Below are 25303 nucleotides of genomic sequence, written 5' to 3' on the forward strand. Positions count from 1 at the left end.
GAAAGTTCTTGTTTTTGTTTCATTTATGACATGTAGCTTAGCTAGACACTGTAGTCTCAGTTGACAGTTGTTGTCTTTCAGAACTTGGAATTTATCATTCCAAGCCCTCTGGCTCATAAAGTTCATGTTGAGTAATCTGCTGTGATCTTGATGGGCTTGCCTTTGTATGTGACTTGATTTTTCTCTCTAACTGCTTTCAATATATTTTCCTTGGGCTGTGTGTTTAGTATTTTAACTGTAATATGGCAAGAAGTTCTTTTCTGCTTTTGTCTGCTTTGTGTTTGTTGTAGTCAGCACTATGCTGTTAGGATGAATCTTTAAACCAGATATCATTTATGGGAGGAATGGGATTTATTTTAGGCTTATAGATCTAGGGGAATCTTTATAATGATGGAAGAAGTTGCCCACCCTTTACACATATCTACACAGAGAGAAAAGGCCACCATCAGTAAGCTAGCCAGCGCCACAAACAAGCAAGTACCAAACTAACAGCAAAACAGTAGGGCAGAACTTACTCTGTACACCTTAGGCTGGAATTTAGATCTGCCCTTCCCCCAATATACCTTTGCTCTGGACCCTCAGGATCTGTCCCCAGTGACACCTCTTCCAACCAGGTGACTAGAAATTTAAGTTATAAGCTTTAATAAAACTTTTATTCTTTAGAGAGAGAATGAGAATGGGCACACTAGGGCCTTAGCATTACAGTCAAACTCCAGATGCTTCCGCCACCTAGTGTGCATGTGAGACTTTGTGCTTGCATCATCTTTGTGCATCTGGCTTATGTGGGACCTGGAGAGAGATCAAACATGGTTCCTTAGGCTTTACAGGTAGCGCTGTAACTGCTAAGCCATCTCTCCATCCCTTAATAAAACTTTTGAGTCTACTGGTGGGATATAAATGTAAACTACCACATTTTGTCCTTGGATCCCAATAGATTCATAACTACCTTATATTGTAAATTGTATTTAGTTTAACATTAAAGGGCTCTATAGTTTTTGTCAACTTAAGATTGTTTTAAAGTCCCAAGTCTCATCTGAGATTCAAGACTGTCTTTTAACTGTTAGTCTTATAAAAATCAAAACAAGCTATATACTTTTAACATATAATTTCACAGAGTAAACATTTTTATTGTTACAAAAGGCATAACAAAGGCGAAATTGGACCAATGTAAATTTAATAACCATTAGACAAAGATCAAATATCTGAAGTTTAAGTTTAATATCTTATAGTCTTTAAATTTTTTTAATTTTGTCCCTCCAGCTGGGCTGAGTAGCCAGAGGAAACTTTCATTCGGAGCCCACAATGCTGCATGATAGTCCTTGTCTTGGTATATCCAGAACATTTTTGGGTCTCTATGTAAACCGTGGTCTATCTTTTAATGGCTTTACTGGCCTCATGTTTCTGAAATCAATACAAGGTTTATAGGGTCATATGTTGATTTAGGGGCAAAATAAATTGTGACCTTGAAGAGCAGGTTTCTTCCTTTTAGTCATCTCCATTTAAAAGAGTTTGTGTTTTTACCACTTAGTTTTGTTCTCAGGAATCCCCTTAATTGTTTTAATATAAAGTAGTTGGCTCATCTTTTTATAAGATTGTTAATGTATTTGACAATAACAGCTTTAGTAACCTACAACCAGTCTCTGTGTTGGTAAATTTTAAACTTCTTTGAATTTTTTCTAATTTTAAAATATTTTATTTTTATTTATTTATGAGAGAGGGCAAAAGTCAGCCACCTTGTGCATCTGGCTTATGTGGGTCCTGGGGAATTGAACCTAGGTCCTTCAGCTTTACAGGCAAGTGCAAAAGTCTTTCCCCTTTGAAAGTTTATAAGCAGTGCCTCTAAATACAATTTTCTCTTTATTTAGACATTACTGTTGGATTTATAATTTTAGGACTTATTGACCTGATTTTTTGTATTTCTTGTATTATTGCATTTTGTGTGTGTGTGTGTGTGTGTGTGTGTGTGTGTGTGTGTGTGTGTTTTCCAGGTAGGGTCTCACTCTAGCCAAGGCTAACCTAGAATTCACTCTGTAGTCTCAGGGTGGCTTTGAACTCATGGCGATCCACCTACCTCTGCCTCCCAAGTGCTGGGATTAAAGGCATGTACCACCACACCTGGCTTGCATAGATTTTTGCATCTCAAGTTATTTCAATGCTTTGTTTTCTAGTTGTCAGATATATTGTTAGGCATGTATATCAGTTCTGTCTTCAGGGTAGGAGCTCAAGGTACCAGATTTGACTTCTATATTACTCCCAGAGTAATGGTAAGAATGACCCCATGCTGTTGCATATTACTGCTGTGCAAATGCCTTAGTAGCAAGTTAACAAAATGTTCCTTTTGATTTTAGCAATTTTTGGTGAGTAAGCAAACCAGATTAAAACAAGCACACAAACTAACAGAACCAAAGGTCCTGCATAGTTTTGGCGTGGTGACTCATACCCTCATTCCTATCAGTTGGTAAGCTTGGGGCCTAGAGTAAGTCCCTGCCCCAAAGAAAAAGAAGCAAGCAAGAAAGAAAGAGAGGAAAAAAAAAAAAAAAGGGAGGAGGACTATAAACTAAGAAGTATCAAAAATGGGCTGGAGAGATGGCTCAGTGGTTAAGGCATTTGCCTGCAAAGCTAAAGGACCCAGGTTTGATTCTCTAGTACAGGTGCACAAGGTGGCCCACATCTGGAGTTCATTTGCAACCCTTATTTTTCTGTTGTTTGTTTATGTTGAGATAGAATTGCTGTATGCTTCTGGCTGGCCTGAAACTCACTATGTAGACAAGGCTATCCTTGAACTTTCAGTGATGCCCTCTTGCTTCTGCCTCAGTGCTAGGATTACAGACATGTGCATCCATGCCCAGCCTCAATGGGTTGTTTTTTGTTCTTTGGTAGAAGCTGACAAACTGATTTTAAGGTATGTTTGGAGAATTAAAAGATCTAGAGTAATCATAACAGTCTTTATCATAATTTTGTGGGGGTTTTTTCTTTCATTTTTGTTTTTTGAAGCAGAGTCTCACTGTAGCATAGGCTGTCCCTGAATTAATGATGATCCTCATCTCCACCTCCCTGGTACTGGGATTAAAGGTATGTGCCACCATACCCAGCTTATAACAGTCTTGAAAAGTAAAAAGTTGTCTTATTTAAACCTACTTGACAAGATTGGGGGCTGTGAAGATGGCTCAGTGGATAAAGTCTTTGCCACAAAAACATGAGGACACTTACTTGCACAGCCTGACAACCTATATTTGATGGCCTAGTACCTATGTAAAACCAGATGCATAAAATGGCACATGTACCTGGAGTTCATTTGCAGTGGTAAGAGGCCCTGGTAAGTTCAAGGCCTCGTGATCACTGAGAGTTCAAGGCTACCCTGAGACTACATAGTGAATTTCAGGGACTGGAGAGATGGTATAGTGGTTAAGGCTGTTGCCCACATAGTGAATTCCATGTTAGCCTGGGCTAGAGTGAGACCTTACCTCGAAAAACAAAATAAGTAAATAAATAATGAGCAAAGCAGTTGAGCAGACACTGCACAAAGCTACCCAAATGGTCAATAAACACAAAAGTGCTTGATATTATTAAATATCAGGAAAATGTTAATGAAAGCTGTAATGAGATACTTAATAAGAGGTAGGAAAGAGAAGAGGAAAAGGGAGAAAGGAAATTAAACCAAATAGACCTTATAGGTTTTCATTTTTATAAGGTGCCGGAATTAAAAGCTGTGTGAGTATTGTCAAGCTTAAATACAAATGAATAGAAATATATAAATATAAATGAAAATTTTTCAGTGCAGCTCAGAGTTAGAAAATCTGAAACAATAAATATAGAGATGGCGGTTAGAGAAGCAATACTGACACAATTGGGATTTTTGTTTGTTTTTGAGTCATGGTCTCACTCTAGCCAGGCTGGCCTGGGGCCTCATTCTGTAGCACAGGCTGGCCTCAAACTCACAGAGATCCTCCTATCTCAGCCTCCCAATGCTGGAATTAAAGATGTACACCACCACTCCTGGTATCTAGTTGAATTTTTTAAAATATTTTTATTTATTTATTTATTTTTATTTATTTATTTAGCAGAGAGAGAGAAAATAAGACAGGGGGAATGGATGCATCAGGGCCTCCTGGCACTGCAAACGAACTTCAAACACATGTGCCCATTTGTGCACCTGGCTTTACATGGGTACTAAGTAATCAAACCCTGGCCATCAGGATTTATGAGCAAGCACCTTTAACTGCTGGACCAACTCTCTAGCCCCTTATTGGAATTTTGTTTGCTTACTTGCTTGCTTGTGTAAGTGTTTGGGTTTTTTTCAATATTTTATTTTTATTTATTTATTTGAAAGAGAGATACAGAAATAGGCAGGGAGAGAGAGAGAATGGGCATGCCAGGGCCTCTAGCCACTGCAGACGAACTCCAGACGCTTACGCTGCCTGTGCATGTGGCTTACATGGGCCTGGGGAATTGAACCAGGGTCCTTTGGCTTTGCAGGCAAGCGCCTTAGCTGCTGAGCCATCCCTCCAACCTTGTTTGTTTGTTTTTGAGGTAAGGTCGCACCGTAGTCTGGCTGACCTGGCTACTCATTCTGTAGTCCCAGTGTGGCCTCAAAGTCACAGTGATCCACCTACCTTCCAAATTGGAATTGTTTAAAATTAGAATTAGGATCAAGAATTGTTGGCTGAAATTTTTGCAGAGTTGGAGCTGGGGAGATGGTTCACTGGGTTGGAATGCTTGCTACACAAGCATGAGGACCTGAGTTTGATCCCAAACATAGCTATGCATGCCTGTGATTCCAGTGCTGAGGAGAGGCAGAGACTGGAAGATCATAGGGACTTGCTAGTTAGCCAGTTTAATTGAAAAACAGCATGAGCTCCAGAATCAGAGACACTGTCTCAAAGAAATAAGGCAGAAAAGTGATACTGCCTCCTCTGGCCTCCCCACAACTATACACAGATGTGTGTATCTACACCCAACATGTGCACACATACACCATACACACACACACACACACACACACACACACACACACACACATAAAATCCAAAGTTTATATAATGAATCCTCAAGTTGAATTATCATAGTCCCAAAATTGATAAATAAAAATAATTGCATCCCTAGACATAAATGCTATTTCAGAATACAGAGACAAAAATCCATAAAAGAAGCTAGGGCACAGCTCCTACAAAAGCTAAGGCAGGAGGTTTGCACATTTAAGGCCTGCCTGGGCTACAGAGTGAGTTAAGGCCAACTTATACCCATTCTCAAGGTAAAAAGTGAAAAAGAGAGCTGTGTGTATAGCTCAGTGGTAGAGCACTTTTCCTAGAATTGACTAGGCCCTGGGCTCAATCTTCAGTACCACAAAAGGGCGGGGGGAGGAACACTCAAAAGCAGCCATAGAAAACTTTTTATTGTCTACAGAGGACTGGAAATTCAGTTTCTCCAAGGAGCAAGCAATAGAAGAATTTCTTTATAAATTAAACAAAAAAAAACCCTTTATTTTAAAACCAAACATCTGAATACATTCAGTTCTGCTGATGTTAATGATAAAACTTTTAGAATATTCCTTAGAGGAAAAAATTGAATATCTTACTGAATGGAACAAGTTTGTCAGAAGTAAAAAAAAGAAATAGACACTTGCTAACAAGGACTAGGAAAGGTCACAGCAAAATTCATGCTAAAAGAGTAGTGTATATATAGCCAACACTGGGCTGGAGAGATGGCTTTACAGTTAAGACATTTGCCTGCAAAGCCTAAGGACCCAGGTTCGATTCCCCAGTACCCATGTAAGCCAGATGCACAAGGTGGTGCATGCAACTGAAGTTGGTTTGCAGTGACTAGAGGCCGTGGTGTGCCCATTCTCTCTCTTTGCCAGCCCCCCAAATAAATAAAAGAAAAGAAGATGAAAAAGCTAACCTTTAATGAATTTTTACTAAGTTTTGGTGATTATTCTATGTGTTCTGCCTATATTAGCCAATTGATTGTTCAAAGCAGTCCTTTTCTTGTGGCCTGTAAGAGATTTAAAAAAACTACCCAGGATTACAGAGTCTGTAAGTGGTCAAGCTTGAGTAAGGGATCCCCTTCTTTCTCCCATGTACTGTGACTTAACTGTTTGAGGTTATGGTTCAGGCAGAAGGAAATTAAGCCAAGAAGCAAAGAATGAGATGAAGCCAAAAGCACTGACTGTCTAAGCACTAGCCTTGTAAAGAAAACAGAAATGTTTTCAGGGTTATTTCAGTACACTTAAAGACTTTGGGGTTAGAGTTGCAGAAACTGAGAGCACGGGCAACGTTACTGGAGAGAACTGGGGCAGCACAAGCAAGCCAGCTCACGGAGGACCCAGTTAATACAGACATCAGTTGCAATAATAATAACAACTTACAGTGAAGCCCTCATAGAGAAACAGAATTAACAGAGCTGCAAATAAAGATTTGTGGTTTTCTGCCCCCAAAATTAATTCCTATAGACTTAAAAATTCTTTTCCTGGGCTGGTGAGATGGCTTAGCGGTTAAGCGCTTGCCTGTGAAGCCTAAGGACCCCGGTTCGAGGCTCGATTCCCCAGGTCCCACGTTAGCCAGATGCACAAGGGGGCGCATGCGTCTGGAGTTCGTTTGCAGTGGCTGGAAGCCCTGGCGCGCCCATTCTCTCTCTCTCCCTCTATCTGTCTTTCTCTCTATGTCTGTCACTCTCAAATAAAAAAAAAATAAAAATAAAAAATGAACAAAAAAAAATTCTTTTCCTGAGAATGTTACATCAGGTCACCTAGATATGACTAACATTATAACTCTAAAGGTCAGTAAATGGAACAGCATAAAAGAGAAGGAAAAATAAAAGACAAGTTCTATAGAGTAGTTAACCCTTATGTGTGCCCTCAATCAGTCACAAATGTTCAGGTTATTTTAGAAATTAAAATCCATGAGTGTGTGGAGATGGCTGCACTGTGGTTGAATTTTATTAAGTGTGCTCAGTGCCATTAGATAGCTCACTTGACCTTATGTAGTGCTTTTCAAATACTGTGAATAAGAGTGGCAAAGCTTTTGAACCCCGAGATCCTGGCCTCCTTTGCTGTGAACCAAGATAAGGCTGTTTACATCTGATGGTTTCTGATGCCCAATCTTGAATTCTCGTGAAAATGATCAGAAAGTGATCACCACTAAGATGGGCTGTAGACTGAGTGCTGATTATGGTCCCCTTCTCGTCAGTTTATTTTGCCAGATATGGTTATCTTACAATTATTAGCCTCTAAGGAAGGATCCTTCTTGCCTAGATTTCTGTTAACACAAGACTCCTAATCCGCTAATCTCCCACTGATATAAATGCTTTGCATAAAGTTGGTGTAGTGCTCCAAAGAATTTCTTTATAACCTACCAGATAGGCTTTATGTTGATTTTTCTCAAAAACCTTCCACAAAGAGAGACCATTAAATTATGTGAGCAGGCAGCCAAGCACCCTGGTGAGTGCTTCTCCAGCAGCCAGTCACAGCTTCTCCCTCGTTGCCCACTGGGACCAGCAGCAACTCAGCCCAGTACTTGAAGAAAGGCACTGTAGGTTACTTGCATGAGCCAAGAGAGCTCATTTGTCTTCCTAAAGTGCCTATTTCTTTCTATCTTTCTTTTTTACCAAAACAAAAAACTGTAATGTGTGGTGAGTCATCGTAATAATAGCACATTTCTTAGTTTCATCACAAACATGACCAGCATTGGGCATTGGACATAATCAGATGTCTTATTTACCTTTAAAGGTTTTCTTATGAAAAAAAATTAAAAATTCATTACAGAAAACTTGGAAGAAGGGTGAAAGGAATGCAAAACTATTACTCATTCTCACTATACTTCACATTTAAACATTTCTGAGAGCCCGTTCCAGTAGTCGCACCCCAACCTTCACAGCCCTGTTTTCCTGCTCCAGGTAAACACTGTGTCTGGAACCTCTTTATGACGTCTCGGAATTAAAGAGTCAACAGTCTCAATGCCATATTTTACACACATTTCATAGGGTGATCACGTGTGAAGCATTTAAAAATGTGTACGTGGTTGGCTTTGCCTGTAACCTACTGAATGAGAACCTTTTCATTGTGAGGCTAATTGAACTTTACTGAAAACAAAAGGAAGAAAATTCTCAGTCTCCTGATTTACAGCTGGTTTGGGACTATGGCCTTCAATAGCATTATTAGATTTTGGGGAGCTGGAGAGATAGGTTAGCAGTTAAGGTGCTTGCAAAGCCTAAGAACCCAGGTTCAATTTCTCTGTACCCATGTAAGGCCAGATGCATAAGGTGGCGCATGCATCTGGAGTTCATTTGCAGTAGCTGGAGGCTCTGATGCACCCATTCTCCCTCTCTCTCATAAATAAAATAATTTAAGAAAACGATTTTGGAGGCTGGGTGTGGTGGTGCATACTGTTAATCCCAGCATTTTGGAGGAAGAGGCAGGAGGATCATGAATTCCAGGTCAGCCTGGGCTAGAGTGAGACCCTACTTCAGAAAAAAAAAAAAAAATTGAGGAGGTGTTAATAACACACAGCCCTCCTCTGGGAGGTTGATGGTGGATACACTGCCCTAAGGTACAGAGATGGTCTAGTGACTGAAAAGGGCTTCTCTTTGGGAAGCTCCTATCAGGTTCACAAAGGTCAAAGTCTCTGGTCTCCTCAGGAAGCTGAAGAGGCCCAGTAGATTATGGCTTGCTGGCTAGGAAAGCTTTCCTTGGATTTGTAACATTTTCCCACTTCAGCCAAAGGGATCTTGCTGCTTCTCCTGTATTTATTAAATGTGTCTCTTTCTCAGTGAAGGCAGAATAGCTCTGTGAGGCTACTAAATTTGATAAAATGCTAATAGGAGAGAGGAAGTAAGAGGTACTTATCCTTCCTGGGATTAAAGAAACTTCAGCATAAATGGCTCCTACTCTTCACTCTCAAAGGAGCCTGCAGTCAAGCTCCACCAGGGTGTGGTTATATAGTCTAGGCTGCCTGAACTCACTATACAATCCAAGCTGGCCTCAAACTTGATTTTCCTATCTCCACCCCAGGAATATGCCACACTCAGCTTGGGGCTTTAATGCTTACAATATGGTCCTCTGGCCCCTAACTTTTCCTTTCATTACTCAGCTTTAATGTACCCAACCATTCACTGTAACCATTTTATTCATCCTTAGGCACTTGATTATAATTTTACTTTTTTATATGTTTGCATGTGTACCTGATGTATGCATGTTCATGTAGGGGTGCATGTGGGGAGGATGCACATGTGTGCAGGTGTACATGTACATGTGAAGCGCCTGTGTATGGAGGCCCAAGGGCAACCGAGGATGTCATCCTGAGAAACACTGTCCACTTGTTGTGAAGCAGTTGGCCTGGAGCTCTCCAGCCACCAGAAGCCCCAGAGGTATTCTTGTCTACCTTCCCGTCACAGGGATTACAGGTGTGCAGCATCACATACAACACTTTTACATGGGTTCTGGGGATCTAACTCAGGTCCTTGGTGCCTACTTTTACTGACTGAGCTATATCCCCAGCCTTTGGTTTGTTGAGACAGGGTCTCATGTAGCCCAGGCTATCCTTGGACTTTCTGTGTAGCTAAAAATAACTTTGAGCTCCTAATCCTCCTACTTCTACCCTCAAGTTCTGGGATTACAGCCATGTGCCACCATACCCAGCTTCAAGAAACTTATTGAAAAATCGAATCTTATTCAATGACAAAGGAATTAAGTACTGCACACTTCCCTACTCTCCTCTGCCGTAGCATTTGTTCTTGATTCACCAATGTCTACATTGATTGCCAGAGAAACTGTTCATCACATGACAGTTGGCATAATTTTACCACAGAGAAGTTATGTAACAACAATGGAGCCACCTGTGTAAAAGACTATTCCGAATGTAGCATTAGAAAATTACAATAATGTACTTAGGTGTGGAGGCGCTTGCCTATAGTCCAGACCACGAGGGAGCTGAGGAAAGACCCAGCAGTTTAATCTAGGAGTTCAGGTTCAGTTTGACAAAATAGTGAGATTGCCTCAAAAAAAAGTTACACTAAGCAAGAAAAAATGTGTTTAATAAAAGAAAATGTAGAGACAGTAGTCAGTGTCCAGGAAAACCAAGTCTCTCACATACTTTGAGAAATGCTACTGTTGCTACCACTGCCAGATTATCAGGCAACCAGATCCATTTCTAGGGGTAGCCCAAGCTCCTTCAGAAATGGTCCTACGGCTGGAGAGGTGGCTTAGCAGTTAAGGTGCTTGCCTGTGAAGCCTAAGGACCTATGTTTGACTCTCCAGGTCCCACATAAGCCAGATGCACAAGGTAACCCAAGCACAAGGTCACACCTGTGCACAAGGGGACACAAGCATCTGGAGTTCACTTTCAGTGGCTGAGGTCCTGGCATGCCAATTCTTTCTCCCACTCTCTCACATAACAACAACAGAAGGCCAGTCTGTTGGGCTTGCTGAGAGAAGAAAGGAAGGAATGGAGAGAGGGAGGGAGGGAGGGAGGGAGGGAGGGAGGGAGGGAGGGAGGGAGGGAGGGAAGGAGGGAAGGAGGGAAGGAGGGAAGGAGGGAAAGAAAAAGAAAAAAGAAATAGTCCCAACTGCTTTTTGCTGTGGACTGAGTTAAATAATGAGTTGCCTCTGGATATTTCCAGAAAGTGTTGACTGGCTCTGTAGCAGAGGGAATGTCCAGAGAACAGAGCTGCCTCTACCCATGCCATAGCCATTTTACAATGAAAGGGATAGTTTTACAGCACCGTCACTGAGTGTGGGCATCACAGGTCTCCTTCCATGAGCCAGCAGCTCTGTGGATCCAGCATGAGTTCACTTGCCTTGTAGTCTTGTATGAAAGAGGGGAGGGGACAGGCTTTGGTTGAATGACTTACTGTACAAGTAGAGGCCCTCATAACTGAACCAGGGGTAATCACCATAGTAAAAGTTGGTTTAAAATAATTTCAAATGTGCCTACTGAAGTATGAAATATGGTAAGCATTTACATAAAAATATTTCAACACAGAGAAAATACAGTACAGAGTACAAAATTGTGGTAATGAATCTAATTATGAGCTTATGGGAATATATTCTCATTCTTTTGTTTGCTTAGAATGCTGATAGTACATTTTGTCTTTGCATAGAACCTCTTACTTGATGCAGCTCCAGCTTCCCTTTTCAGTTCCCTACTGAGATGACTGAATAAGTACTCAAAACTTTTGAAGTACAAGAATGCCTTAAAATATAACTTTTCTAAACTTTTTAAAAAAACTTTTATTTATTTATTTATTTGAGAGCAACAGACTCAGAGAGAAAGACAGATAGAGGGAGAGAGAGAATGGGCGCGCCAGGGCTTCCAGCCACTGCAAACGAACTCCAGGCGCGTGCGCCCCCTTGTGCATCTGGCTAACGTGGGACCTGGGGAACCGAGCCTCGAACCGGGGTCCTTAGGCTTCACAGGCCAGCACTTAACCGCTAAGCCATCTCTCCAGCCCAACTTTTCTAAACTTTTAAAGCTTCTAGAGCACTGCCTACTGCCCTTCTATGTACCCTTCCTTCTGCCATGTCCACTCTTCCCACAGTCTTCTCTGGGTTTGCTCCCTTCATTAGTCAGAGAACCATCAGTTCCATATCAGGCCTCTCTGGCCATAGTATTTTGTGTCTTTGTGAACTGATGATTCTGTTTCTGTCTCACTCTGTTAAGTATCCTGAGGTATTTTAGCTTGGAAGAAAGACCTTGCCCCCCGCCCCCCGTCTCCATTCCTTAAAGAATTCTATGGTGTTTAAAATAGTAAATAAAATCCTAAATCTTGTTATTTAATGTATACTATGTATACAATCCAGTTGCCCTTACAATAATGAAATACCTGTAGCAAGCTAACTATACAGAAAAGAGGTTTATTTTGGCTTACAATTCTAGTAGTCCAAGGTCAAGGGCTTTGATGGCCTTCTTGTCACAGAGTTCTGAGGCCTCACATGATAAGAGGTAGAGAACCTCTACATATGTATCTTTTGGCCACATAGGAGTTAATCCTGGTGAAGACCTAAGGTTCCATCCTAATGACCTAATAAAATCCTAGTCACAGGCTAGAAAGATCACTTAATGGTTAAGGCACTTGCCTGTGAAGCCTAAGTACCCAGGTTTGATTCCCCAGTACCCACATAAGCCAGATGCACAAGGTGGTTCATGTGTTTGGAGTTTGTTTGCAGTGCTTGGATGCCCTGGCACACCCAATCTCATTCTCATTCTCATCCTTCCTCCCTCCCTCCCTCCCTCCCCCCCCCCTCATAAATAAATAAAAGTATTTATCTTAAAAAAAAATTCTATTTACCTCCCAAATGTCTCACCTTTAAGCACCATGACCGATTAAGTTTCTACCTCTTTAGTACCTCACCATAGGAATTAAATTCTAACATATGAAGCATTGAAGAGCATGAACAGAATAGCAACTTCACTGTTTAAATTCTGATTGAGTGAAATAAGCCATATTAGGCACTCACCCCAGGGGAGTTCTGTGGGTACAACCAAGCGGGTGAGGCCCACTTTGCCCATGGAACTGTAGCTTCCCTTTCTTTGAGCAACAGTGCTCCTGGGAGCCAGAGGATCATGCATGTTTAGCAGTCTCTATTGAGAAGGAGTTTTGATTCCAGCCTCCACCTCCCCTGTTGAAGATGTCTCAGCTTTGCATACAGACACACCAACCTTTAAAGATTCTTGAGCCGGGCGTGGTGGCGCACGCCTTTAATCCCAGCACTCGGGAGGCAGAGGTAGGAGGATCTCCAAGAGTTCGAGGCCACCCTGAGACTACATAGTGAATTCCAGGTCAGCCTGAGCCAGAGTGAGACCCTACCTTGAAAAACCAAAAAAATCAAAAAATTAAAAATTTTAAAAAAAAAAAAGATTCTTGAGACATTTCCAGTGAAATAGCACTGAGCTTATTTGTCTTATTTGTCCTCATATGAAGCAAATCTTTTGGGAACTCACTTCCTCATCCATACTTTCTCCTGGTGTCACCTGGTAGGGAACTATTACTGTTAACTCCAGTCGTTAGGAATTGCAAACTCAGCCACTTTCAGTCTCAAGCAGTTTTTGTGAGGATCAACTCAGGCTCAGGCTTACTACAATGTGGAAATTATACTCAGCCCAGCTGTGGTCCACATAGCTTGAGAGGAAGATCATCTTGTTTCTCATTTTCAAAAAAAAATACTGGGTGAACTGGTAAAAATCTTCCCCAATCCAGCTTTGCTGGGCGGCTTTACCCCTGTTTTAAAAAATATATATGAAAAGAATTCGTGAATCTTCAAGCTCCAGGCAGGAAATAAGGTTTCTGTCTCACGCAGGTTGTGTTCAGGCAGAACCAGGAATGTGCAGAGTGAAATGTGGCCATCACAGAGCCATGTTAAAAGCTTCCATCTGGTTGAACAGTTAAGGCAACACCTTTCCCATTAAAGATCTCACAAAATACATACATATACACATACAGGCTGGCATTGAACGTATTATGTAGCTGAGGATGACCTTGAACTCCTGATCTGTCCATTGACACCTGGTTTCAATTTTTTTTGTTGTTTGTTTGTTTTCAAAGTAGGGTCTCACTCTATCCCAGGCTGACCTAGAATTCACTATGGAGTCTCAGGGTGGCCTCAAACTCACGGCAATCCTCCTACCTCGAGTGCTGGGATTAAAGGTGTGCGCCACCACACCCGGCTTTGTTTCAAATGTAAAAGAAAACACTCAAAGCTGGGAAGATTGTTCAGTAGGTAAGAGCACTTGTTATGCAAGCATGAGAACTTAAGTTCAGTCCCCACCCTCACATAAAAAGCTGGGGCATAGACCCTTATCCCTGTAACCCAAGTGCTGAGGGCACAGAGACAGAATTGCTGGGGCTTGCAGGTTAGCCAGTCTAACTGAAAAACAGCAGGTCCAGATTCACTGAGACCCTGTCTCAAGGAAACAATAGAAGAGCAATAGAGGAGAGTACTTAACATCTTCTGATTTCAGTACATGTATGCATGGGAGCACACTGCTGCATACATATGTGGATACACCACACATACTAACACAAAAAAATTTTAATTAAAAAAATGGGGCTGAAGATAGGGTTCAGCAGTTAAGGTGCTTACCTACAAAGTCTAACTACCCAGGTTCGGTTCCCCACTACTCATGTAAAGCCAGATTCACAAGATGGTGTATGCATCTGGAGTTCATTTGAAGTGTTTCTCCCCTCTCACTCTTGCTCTCTCACTCTCTCCTTACAAGTAATTTTTTTTTAAATTTTACTTCAAAATTAGAAATGTTACACTCACTGGGATCATTAAAACCAAAAAAAAAAAAAAATGATTGCACAAGTGTTGATAAGGATACAGAGAAATTGAAACCCTCATTCATTATCAGTGACATTATAAATTGGTGCAGCCACTTTGGAAGACATCTTGACAGTTCCTCACATGTTGTATATGAAGTCACCATGTAACTCAGCAATTACATGATAATATATTTATGCAAGAAAAATAGCACTGGCAAATAGACTTGTAAAGGAATGTTTAGAGCATTAGCCAAAGCTGGACATGGTGTAATACTACTCAACAGTAAAAAGAAACTTACGGAGTAAACCTTAGAAGATTTGTACTAAGTGGAAACCAGAACCAAAAACTACATGAAATATAGTCTCAGTTAGATCAAGCTTCTGGAGAAGTCCATCAGAGGTTCTAAGCTCAGTGGTGTGATGGTGGTGGCTGTTGATGACAGACTGTCAAAAGGGATAATTTTATGCTGATGGAAAATGTTCTGAAACTGAATTATGGTGGTTTGCACAAATGTTTAAATTTACTAAGACTTTGCTGAATTGGATAGGATTTATGGTATGTAAATTATACCTCAAAAATCAGTGTTGGGGGGAAAAAAAGGACAATTGTTTCAGACTCTGGATATCTTTGAATCTGAAAAAATCAACTCTCCTTGTCATAGACTCATCCTCCTGCGGACGTAAGCTTCAGCTTTGATGCCAACAAGCAGCAGAGACAACTCATTGCAGAACTGGAGAATAAGAACAGGTAAGAACACAGAGGTTGGGTCCATCATGAACAGCCTGGTTCATCACATCAGTGTCTGCTCCCCCATCTCCTGGCAGACCTAATGGCTTTGGAGCACACAGAAGATCCACTTTGGTGTGCGGGGATGGGACTCAGGTCTGGGAAAGGCCCTGGGTGCTCTTGATTCCCATTGTCCAGCACTGCTTTGCTACCCACTGGAGACTGCAAGGGCCCCTTCCACACACCAGTGTCCCTCTTTCATAGTTCCTTGTCCAATTTCTGTCATCATTTTTTTAATATTTGTATTTATTTATTTATTATTTGTAAGGAGAGAGAAAGAGAATGGCTAGGGCCTCTAGTTACTGCAAACAAACTCCAGACAAATGCACCACTTTGTGCATCTGGCTTTACATGGGTGCTGGGGAATCAATCAAACCCAGGCAGTCAGGCTTTGCAAGCAAGCACCTTAACTGCTGAGCCATCTGTCCAGCGCCCCTGGATCATTTTTTTTTTTCTTTTGCATCATCTTATCTACGCTACTGGTCATTTTAAGGCACAGTAACCTGACAGCATGTCACTAAACCTAGAATAACATGAAATAGGAAATGGCAGCAACCTTCAGTCAGGGATCAGGGAAGGGAGAAAATGGTAGAAGACCTTTCCACATTAATAAGTTGCAAGGAGTTCTCATCCTTTTTACCATTGAAGGGAAATATCCTGGTTGTCATTTCCCCATCCTGAAGATTTTTTTTTTTTCTGTTCTTGAAAAGAATATCATACAACTGTTTCTGTGGCCAAAAACCATTTCATCATTTGTGGGTAGAGCACCTGAGAGACCTGAGAGAGTGTTAAGAAAGTGTCCATTTCCCACTGTGGTCGTTTGGAAGCAGTCAGAACAGATGAGTAAAGGAGGTACTGCAAAGGTAAACGTTCTCATGGGCAAAGAGAATGAAGGCTGTGAAGCATTAGCCATGTCTCTCTCTGGTCATCTATAGAGAGATCCTGCAGGAGATCCAGCGCCTGCGACTAGAACACGAACAGGCTTCCCAGCCGACTCCTGAGAAGGCCCAGCAGAACCCCACACTGCTGGCAGAGCTGCGCCTGCTGAGGTAAGCAGTGGTGTCATGCATGTCTGTTCCCAAACTCAAATCTGTGGTGGGAATTTATATCCTGGGACAACAAACTATTGGGATATAACTGTTCATGAATGGAGCCAGTTCTGTTGGAACAGACCGCTGAAGAGTGCCATCACTGACCATGCTGAGATCCTTGGCCATCATTACAGAGCTCCCTCCAATCCCAGGACAAGCAGTGGTGTTTCCCTTCATGAAATTACTGGCAGAAAACCATTTGTGCAGCTGGAGAAATGGCTTAGCAGTAAAGGCACTTGCCTGTAAAGCCAGAGGACCCAGGTTCAATTTCCTAGGACCCACGTAAGGCAAATGCACAAAGTGGTACATGCAACTGGAATTCGTTTGCAGTGGCTAGAGGCTCTGGTGCATGCGTTTTCTCTCCCTATCTCATAAATAAAAATAAAATATTTAATAAAAGAAAACCATTTGTGATTCCAACCCTGGGAGGTGGGGTTCAAGTTAAAGTTCCTCCTCTTGCTGCAAGGCCTGATTGTAGATTTTGAGATTTATAACCCTCCTGCTGTGAATATGCCCTCCTGGTGTATCAGTCAGGACAGGACTCTGCTAAAAGCTTCTCGTGCACTAACTGTGAGACAAGAGGCCAGCAATGAGTCCCTTGTATCTTGGCCATGGTTTGGTTCCACTTTAAATACAATGAGTCTGGAATTAAGAAAGTAAGGCTGTAAAGTCAGCTTGAGGGTTGAGAGTAATGTAAGCTCCCTGTTTGATACTCTAGGTAGAAATGAGGATTTCTTCCTGAGGACGATCATGTGAGAATGAGCAGCTCTGTTATGAGTCATTCCTTTTGACCTTAGAAATGCATGTGCTCTTCTGTTAGTGGAGACATTATGAAAACCAAATTTGTGGTGCCTTATTTTGGATGTAGCATTTGGAATTCCACATTATTTAAATATATATTTTTTGATTTTTGAGACAGAGTCTCTGTACCCCAGGCTATCCTTCAGACCTTGCCTCAGCCACCCAAGTGCTGGAATTACAGATCTGTGTCACGACATCCAGCTCACAATTAAGTTTTAATGTGCTAACATTTGGGATTTTGCATAGCTGAATACCTTTTAAACTTTTTTTTTCTTTTTTGCTTTTTTTTTTGGCTTGGGTCATCTAGCCTCAACCATCGGTTTGGTTTTGTTTTGTTTTTATTATCACTTTTTAATACAAGTATGTGTGTGCAAGTGCACATATGCATGTAGAGGTCAGAAGACAACCTCAGGTGTTATCTTCAAGAACGTCATCTACTTCCTTTGAAACAGTTTCCCATTGGCTTGGAGCTCATCTATTAGGATGGAATGATGGGCTAGTGAGTCCCAGGGGATACACCTGTCTCTACCTTTCCAGCACTAGGATTATATACCTGCAAACCTGACCTTTTTTTTTTTTTTTTTTTGTATTTGGTTTTTGGTTTTGTGAGGTAGGATCTCACTCTGGCCCAGGCTGACCTGGAACTCACTATGTATTCTCAAGTTGGCCTCAATCTTATGGTGATCCTCCTACCTCTGCCTCCTAAGTGCTGCTGACATTTTAAAAAGTATTTTATTTGCAAGCAGAGAGAGAGAGAAAGAGAATGGGCATGCCAGGGCCTCCAGCATTACAAACAAACTCCAGGTACATGCGCCACTTTTTGCCTCTGGCTTTACTTGAGTACTGGGCCATTAGGCTTTGCAGATAAACATCTTAACCACTAAGCCATCTCTCCAGCCCACACCTGACATTTTTAAGTGGGTACTAAGGATCATACTCAGGTCGTCATGCTTATAAGTGAAGTGCTTAGCAACTGAACTGTCTCCCCAGCCTTTCAAACTTCTTTTCCTGGAGAACAGTGTTTATTTTTTTTTTCTGTGTGTAGCCTACTGTTTAGATTTATACCATCAATAAGTATGCCATGAAGAATTTAAACTTAGCGGGGCATGGTGGTGTACGCCTTTAATCCTTGCACTTGGGAGGCAGGGGTAGGAGGATTGTCACGAGTTCAAGGCTACCCTGAGACTACAGAGTGAATTTAGGTCAGCCTGAGCTAGAGTGATTCCCTACCACAAAAAAAAAAAAAAAAAAAAAAGAATTTAAACTTGGGGCTAGAGAGATGGCTTAGTGGCTATGGCACTTGCCTGTGAAGCTTAAGGACCCATGTTCAAGCTCTCTCCAGATCCCATGTAAGCCAGATGCACAAAAGGTGAAGCACACGCAAGGTCTCACGTTCCCACCTGGTGGCACAAGCATCTGGAGTTTAATTGCAGTGTTTGAAGCCCTGGCATGCCAATTCCCCCCTCCCACCTCTTGAAAATAAAAATAATAAAAAATATTTTAAAGAATTTAAATTGGAGGAGGGGGCCAAAGAGATGGCTCAGTGGTTAAGGCACTTGTCTGCAGAGCCTAAGGATATGGATTCAATTTCCCAATACCCATTTAAGACCAGATGCACAAAGTGGTGCATGTGTCTGGAGTTCATTTGTGGTGACTAGAGGCCCTGGTGTGCCCATTCTCTTTCTCTCTCTCTCTCTCTCTCTCTCTTTCTGCCTCTCTCTTTCTCAAATAAATAAATAAAATGTTTAGGAAGAAAGAAAAAATAGAATTTAAACTATGAAGATGAAAATCATTAAGGTATAGAGTGTTCCATGCTCCTAAAACTGCAGTTTCTTAATGTAGTTGGACTGAACTTTTGGTTGCTGCATGATTTACTATCACTTATTTGGGACATTCATGTGGTTGGTGTTTTACTGAGGAGGGAAAATAAATGCTATTAAGTCAGCTGCCAGCGTAAGGCACACCTGTTTTCTTTCCCTAGTTCAGCTAAGGTACCAGTGACTTTATATCTCAAAAGGCAGAAAATGTCACCCTGGAGTAAGTTGTTAAAAGTGCAAGTTAAGCCAAGAGGAGCTGAACAACACCACAGAGCACAGGACAGGTCTAAGGATTCCCACAGCAGGAGGCAAGAAGCAGGGCTTTTAGGGCCAAGGTAGATCTAATACTTGAGAAATCAGATAATAGTTCATTTCTATTTCCTGAGGAGAGGAGGGACATTTAGTAAGTTGTAACAGTTGTTTGAGCCTGTGAACACATATTAACTCTCTGTCTCACACTGTGCAAACCAACAGCAATGGATTAAGCCTAAAGACAAAACTTTCTATGTCTCTAGAAGAAAATATAGAAGAATTTCTGTAGAATTTTTGGAATACAAAAGGATTTCTCAGAATTACAAATCGTGAGAGAAGCTGATAAATTTCTCTCTGCTAATATTCAAAACCTGTGTTCATCCAGTGACTCATAAGAAGCAGTAATCATTTGTAGATGTTTGACACCCTTCTAGTTTTGCCCAATATATATATATAAGTCCAGGACCTGCCAGTCCCCAGGTAGTCAACAAAGATTTATGTCTGGCCAGGCGTGGTGGCGCATGCCTTTACCTAGCACTTGGGAGGCAGAGGTAGGAGAATTGCAGTGAGTTTGAGGCCTGAGACTACATAGTGAATTCCAGGTTAGCCTGGGCTAGAGTGAGACTTGAAAACCCAAAACAAAAAAGAAGTAGGAGGATCACTGAGTTCAAGATCAGCCTGAGACTGCAGAGTGAGTTCCAGGTCAGCTTAGGCCAGGATGAGACCATACCTGGGGGGGGGGGGGGGGAGATTCGTGTCTGATAAGCTTTTCCTCTTGGACAGGCAGAGGAAAGATGAGCTGGAACAGAGGATGTCAGCACTGCAGGAGAGCCGGCGGGAGCTAATGGTCCAGCTGGAGGGGCTGATGAAGCTGCTGAAGGTAAGAGTCAGGCACTGTCTGGTCTCCTGTTACCACTCACCTTCATCTCTTAGCACAGCCTCAGCCCGGTGTGGAAGGAGCATGGGGCTAAAGGCTGACTCACGGGCCTAGAACCAGTTTGTAGGTTAAATCTTCATATATATAGTCAAATTGGGTGTCACCATTGAAATTAAAATAAAGCCTTATTGCAAAAAAATTAGCATCTAGAAATATGGTAATGTCCTTCAGTAGCTGTTTTTACAAAGAAATAACAGTGTTTATAAATTAGTTAGGAATTATATATAAATGGAAAATAACTAAAGTTTCTTTTAAGACAGTTTTTAAATATCTGTACTATATTTCATAAGCATTGTCTCCTACTTTAATGAGTAGTACAGAGGCAAACTGTATTGGGTGTTTTCAAAGAAACAGAGCCAGTAGGATATATATATAGATACATAAGACTTATCATGGCAGTTGGCTCACTCAGTCATAGAGGCAGTAAAGTCTTGTGATACATTGTCTGCTACCTGAGACACAGCAACACAGTGGTGTGATCCAGTGTGTGTCTGAGAGCTAGGGTTGCTGATGATCATGGTTCCCAGTCCAGAGTGTGGTTTGTGGGGATGGATGCTGGATTGCTGGTGTAAGTCCTAGATTACAAAGACCCAGGAACCAGGGGAACTACAACATCCAAGGAGATAAATATCTTACAACTACCCCAAAGCAAGAACACACTTGTTTTCCTTGCCTTTCTGTCTGTCCAGTTCCTCAGTGGTCTGAATGGTGTCAGCTCACACTGGTGAAAGTAGATCTTTTCTTGGTCTTCTGATTCAGATGCCAGTCTTTCTTGACAACACACCTGGAAGTAGTTTAACCAGCTCTGTGGGTAGCTCTTAACCCAGTCAAACTGATACATAAAAGTACCCATGACATAAACCAGCCTACTCAAATTGATTCTGAATAGTAACTTTATGCTCTTAGGAGTAAATAACAGTTCTAGGTTTTGGATATAGGGCACCTGCATAAATCAGACTAACTCGAGTTTATTATTTATGTTTATTGACAAGTATTATTTAGCTGGGTATGGTGGCACATGCCTTTAATCCCAGTACTCAGGAAGCAAAGGTAGGAGGGTTGCTGTGAGTTCAAGGCCAGCATAAGACTACAGCATGAGTTCCAGAACAGCCTGAGCCGGAGTGAGAAACTGCCTCAAAGGAAAACAACGTGATGTAGTCCCTTATCTGAGCAAGAAGAAAGGCATGACTGGCATTTCAGTGTCTTCACCTGGACACTGAACAGAAACGCATACCTACTTGTGTAGCTGTGATATCAGAATACTTGCCCATCCTGTTGGTGTCTAAGGCTAAAGCTGTGACCACACACATTATGTAATATGACACTGAGTTAGCAACCAGAGGGTCGGAGTGGGGTTGAACTTCATGCTGGGATAACTAGGAATCATTGAAGTTTTAACAATGCAAATCTAGGAAAATACTTCACACAGGTTAAAAAAGAGAGAGACAAAAAAAAAAAAATTGTGGACTCTCACAGTCATCCAGGCCAACGGTGACAAGGATCCAACAAGGAGTGGTAGCTCAAGAAAGTAACCTTGCAGATTTTTTCCAGTATCTGCATTCTAAGCCAGTCCTTTAATAATGAAGCTACTGAACACTAGCAGCTGGCACAGATGCTGCATTTATGTTGAAAACTAACTTTTGGCTTCCTCAAGTTACTTCTTTTTGTTGTTGTTGTTCTTTTTATGGAGGCAGAGTTTCCATCTAGCTCAGGCTGACCTTCACTATGTTGTCATAGGCTGGCCTTGAACTCACAGTGATCCTCATACCTCTGCCTCCCTAGTGCTGGGATTAAAGGCGTGCACCACCATGCCCAGCCCAGTTACTTCTTAAAAGAAGTCTTAAGCTGAGGTTGTTTTTTTTTTTTCCTCTAGCTTGGTCCTGGTATTTTGGTTATTTTGCATGGACATGTTTCTATGCTGACTCTCCTAGCAGGATTTCTCCTTGGGAATATTTTAGGTCTAAATGAATCTGGTTTTAATTTGTTTTTTCAGCAAGACATAGAGAGAGAATTGGTGTGCCAGGACCTTAGCCACTGCAATCAAACTCCAGATGCTTTTGCCACCTAGTGGGCATGTATAACCTGCGCCTGCCTCACCTTTGTGCATCTGGCCTAAGTGGGATCTGGAGAGCCAAACATGGATCCTTAGACTTTACAGGCAAGTTCCTTAACCACTAAGCAATCTCTCCAGCCCTGATTTTTTTTGTTGTTTTTTGAGGTAAAGTCTCACTCTAGCCCAGGATGACTTGGAATTAGTCTCAGGAGTAGTCTCAGGCTGTCCTCCAACTCACCATGATACTTCTACCTCTGCCTCCCAAGTGCTGGAATTAAAGGTGCATGCCATCATACTTGGCTGAATCTGGTTTTGAGAAAACTTTACCTAGTCTAAATCTCTCTGGTAGTTGTCAGATATCCAACTCAGTGGCCCTATCCCCTCCCTACTCGTATCAGCAGCTTCCTAGATAAATATATTTGGTCTGTGTCACACCTGGATCCATGAGGTGTTGAAATCCCTGTTGTAAGGAGTTGGCACATATGAAGGCCTAGAGATGATAGAGGTGTGCCCTACCTTCCCCGTGTCAACCTCCCTTTATAGTAAGGTGCTCTTACATATTAACCTATACATAGTAGGATAGGTTCCCAGGTATAATATTTGTAGAAGGCTGAAGGCTTCTGCTAACTGAAGAAAATTAAAGCCCATTTGGATTGTACTTTACCTGCCTGAGAGCTCTGAGTCACATGTGTGCCACGTAGACCTTGAAGAGTGACATTGATACCTGTCTTCAAGGGCTAAGGATGAGCTAGTGCCTAAAATTTCTTCCTTTCTTTTTTTTTTTTTTTTTTAAAGACAAGGTGGCACACGCCTTTAATCCCAGCATTTAGGAAGCAGAGGTAAGAGGATCGCTGTGAGTTCAAGGCCACGCCAAGGCTACATAGTGAATTCCAGATCAGCCTGGACTAGAGTGAGACCTACCTCAAAACTTAAAAAAAAAAAAAAAAAAAGACAACGTCTCTATCCCAGGCTAGCCGCGAACTCACTTTGTAGCTGAGGAAACCTTGAGCTTCTGGTCTTCTTGCCACCACTTCCCACATACTGGGATTACAGGCATGCCCCACCATGCCCTATTTATGTGATGCTTGAAATCAAGCCCAAGGCTTTGTATGTGCTAGAACACATGCTAGTAAGCTACATCCTTCATAACTCTGAATTTGGTTACATTTCTAGCTGTTGTCTTTTAAAATTTCTGCAAAACAAGCAGGACTCTGCAACCCTATATTGAAAGATCCCCTACCAGGTTCTTATTGGAGCCATTCAAACTGGAAAAAAAAAAAAACATATTACAAAGTCTAGAAATTATTTTTATCCATCAAGTAGAATTCAGTTGAAAATATGGGCTGGAGAGATGGCTTAGCAGTTAAGCACTTGCCTTGAAGCCTAAGGACCCTGGTTCAAGGCTTGATTCCCCAGGTCCCATTGTTAGTCAGATGCACAAGGAGTCACACGTGTCTGGAGTTCGTTTGCAGTGGCTGGAGGCCCTGGTGCACTCATCCTCTCTTTCTCTCTCTATCTGCCTCTTTCTCTGTCTGTCACTCTTAAATAAATAAATAAAAATACAAAAAAAAATTTAAATATATGATGGCTTTTTTTGTCCAGATTTTTATGTTTTTTCGAGGTAGAATTTTACTCTAGCTGAGGCTGACCTGGAATTCACTATGTAGTCTCAGGGTGGCCTCGAACTCAAGAAAATCCACCTATCTACCTCCCGAGTGCTGGGATTAAAGGTGTGTGCCACCATGCCCAACTTATAAAAATCTCACAGATGTCTAGGGCCCATACCTCCCTGAACATACCTGTTCTCATCTGATCTCAGAAGCTAAGCCAGGTCAGGCCCAAAGTACTTGGATGGGAGACCACTTGGGAATACTGAGTGCTATAAGCTTAACAAGAAAAAAAAAAAAAAAAAAAAAAAAACCACCTCAAAGATTGGCTTAGCAGTTGAGGCACTTGCCTATGAAGCCTAGGGATCCAAGTTTGATTCCCTAGTACCCACATAAGCCAGATGCACAAGGTGGCACATGTGTCTGGAGTTTGTTTGCAGTGACTAAATGCCCTGGCTTGCCCTTGCTTTCTCTCTCTCTCTCTCTCTCTCTCTTTCTCTCTCTCTCTCTCAAATAAATAAATAAATCTTTTAAAATCTCAAAGATATTTTCCTATTTTAAAATAAAAATTTGGGTCTGGAGAGATGGCTTAGTGATTAGGCACTTCCTGTGAAGCCTAAGGACCCAGGTTCGATGCCCCAGGACCCATATAAGCTAGATGCACAAGTTAACACAAACATCTGGAGTTTGTTTGCAGTGGCTAGAAGCACTAGCACACCCATTCTCTATCTGCTGCTCCCTCACTCTCTCTCTCTCTTAAATAAAATTAACTTTTTTAAATTTTTTAAAAACATATGATGGATCTGGGGAGGTAGCTCAAAGATAAAGGTACATGTTTGCAGGCCTGATGACCTGAGTTCAATTCCCCAGCACCCATGTTAAGCTTTGTTTAATGCACCTACAGCAACGGAATCAGAGCCAGGAAAACCCAAAGCTCACAGATCGGAACGTACTGTGGAAAAATAGTGAGAGACCCTGTCTCAGAGAAGGAAGAAGGGCTATAAAGATGGCTCAGCAGTTAAGGCACTTGCCTGCAAAGCCTAAGAACCCAGGTTTGATTCCTCATTACCCACATAAATAAAGCCAGGTGCAGAGTTGTACATGCACCTGGAGTTCATTTGCAGCAGCTAGAGGTCCTGGTATGCCCATTCTCTCTGTCTTTCTGCACGTGCTCACTCGCTCGTGCTCTCTCCTTGCAAATAAATCAATAAAAATAAAGAAGGAAGGAGATGACAGACCACCCTGAGATTGCTCACAAACCTCCATACATGTGCCGTGGCACACCCACAGCCATACACACACACATAGAAATAAAAAGTTTGAGAAAAACATCATCAAAGTGCCTTTCAGAGTCCTAATTTTAATTTCAAAAGACTGTTCTTTATCTATTGATGTTTGGTCTGGTAGCATTTAATTCTCACAAAACAGCCGTAAGCAGTTAGTCAAATGGGCAATCGGGCCACATGGTTTGAAAGGCTCATAAATTAAAATACATCATATTGGGCTGGAGGAGACATGGCTTAGCGGTTAAGCACTTGCCTGTGAAGCCTAAGGACCCTGGTTCAAGGCTCAATTTCCAGGACCCACGTTAGCCAGATGCACAAGGGGGCGCACGCGTCTGGAGATAGTTTGCAGTGGCTGGAGGCCCTCGCGTGCCCATTCTCTCTCCCTCTCTCTGTCTCTGTTTCTCTCTCTCTCTCTCTCT

At 41.8% G+C, this 25303-nt stretch overlaps 1 protein-coding gene across 9 annotated transcripts in view; it reads left to right on the forward strand.

Annotated features, from left to right (window-relative positions):
- Dtnb (dystrobrevin beta) overlaps positions 1-25303 on the forward strand; it is a 395702-nt gene that overhangs the window by 328592 nt on the left and 41807 nt on the right. For all 9 annotated transcript variants that reach the window (XM_045151240.1, XM_045151239.1, XM_045151241.1 and 6 more), the window contains 3 exons: positions 14916-15001; positions 15976-16089; positions 19785-19881. In XM_045151240.1, the coding sequence (XP_045007175.1) occupies positions 14916-15001; positions 15976-16089; positions 19785-19881 (297 nt within the window). The remainder of the gene's footprint in view (positions 1-14915; positions 15002-15975; positions 16090-19784; positions 19882-25303) is intronic.

Source organism: Jaculus jaculus, chromosome 5 (genome assembly GCF_020740685.1).
Source record: "Jaculus jaculus isolate mJacJac1 chromosome 5, mJacJac1.mat.Y.cur, whole genome shotgun sequence".
NCBI lineage: Eukaryota > Metazoa > Chordata > Mammalia > Rodentia > Dipodidae > Jaculus > Jaculus jaculus.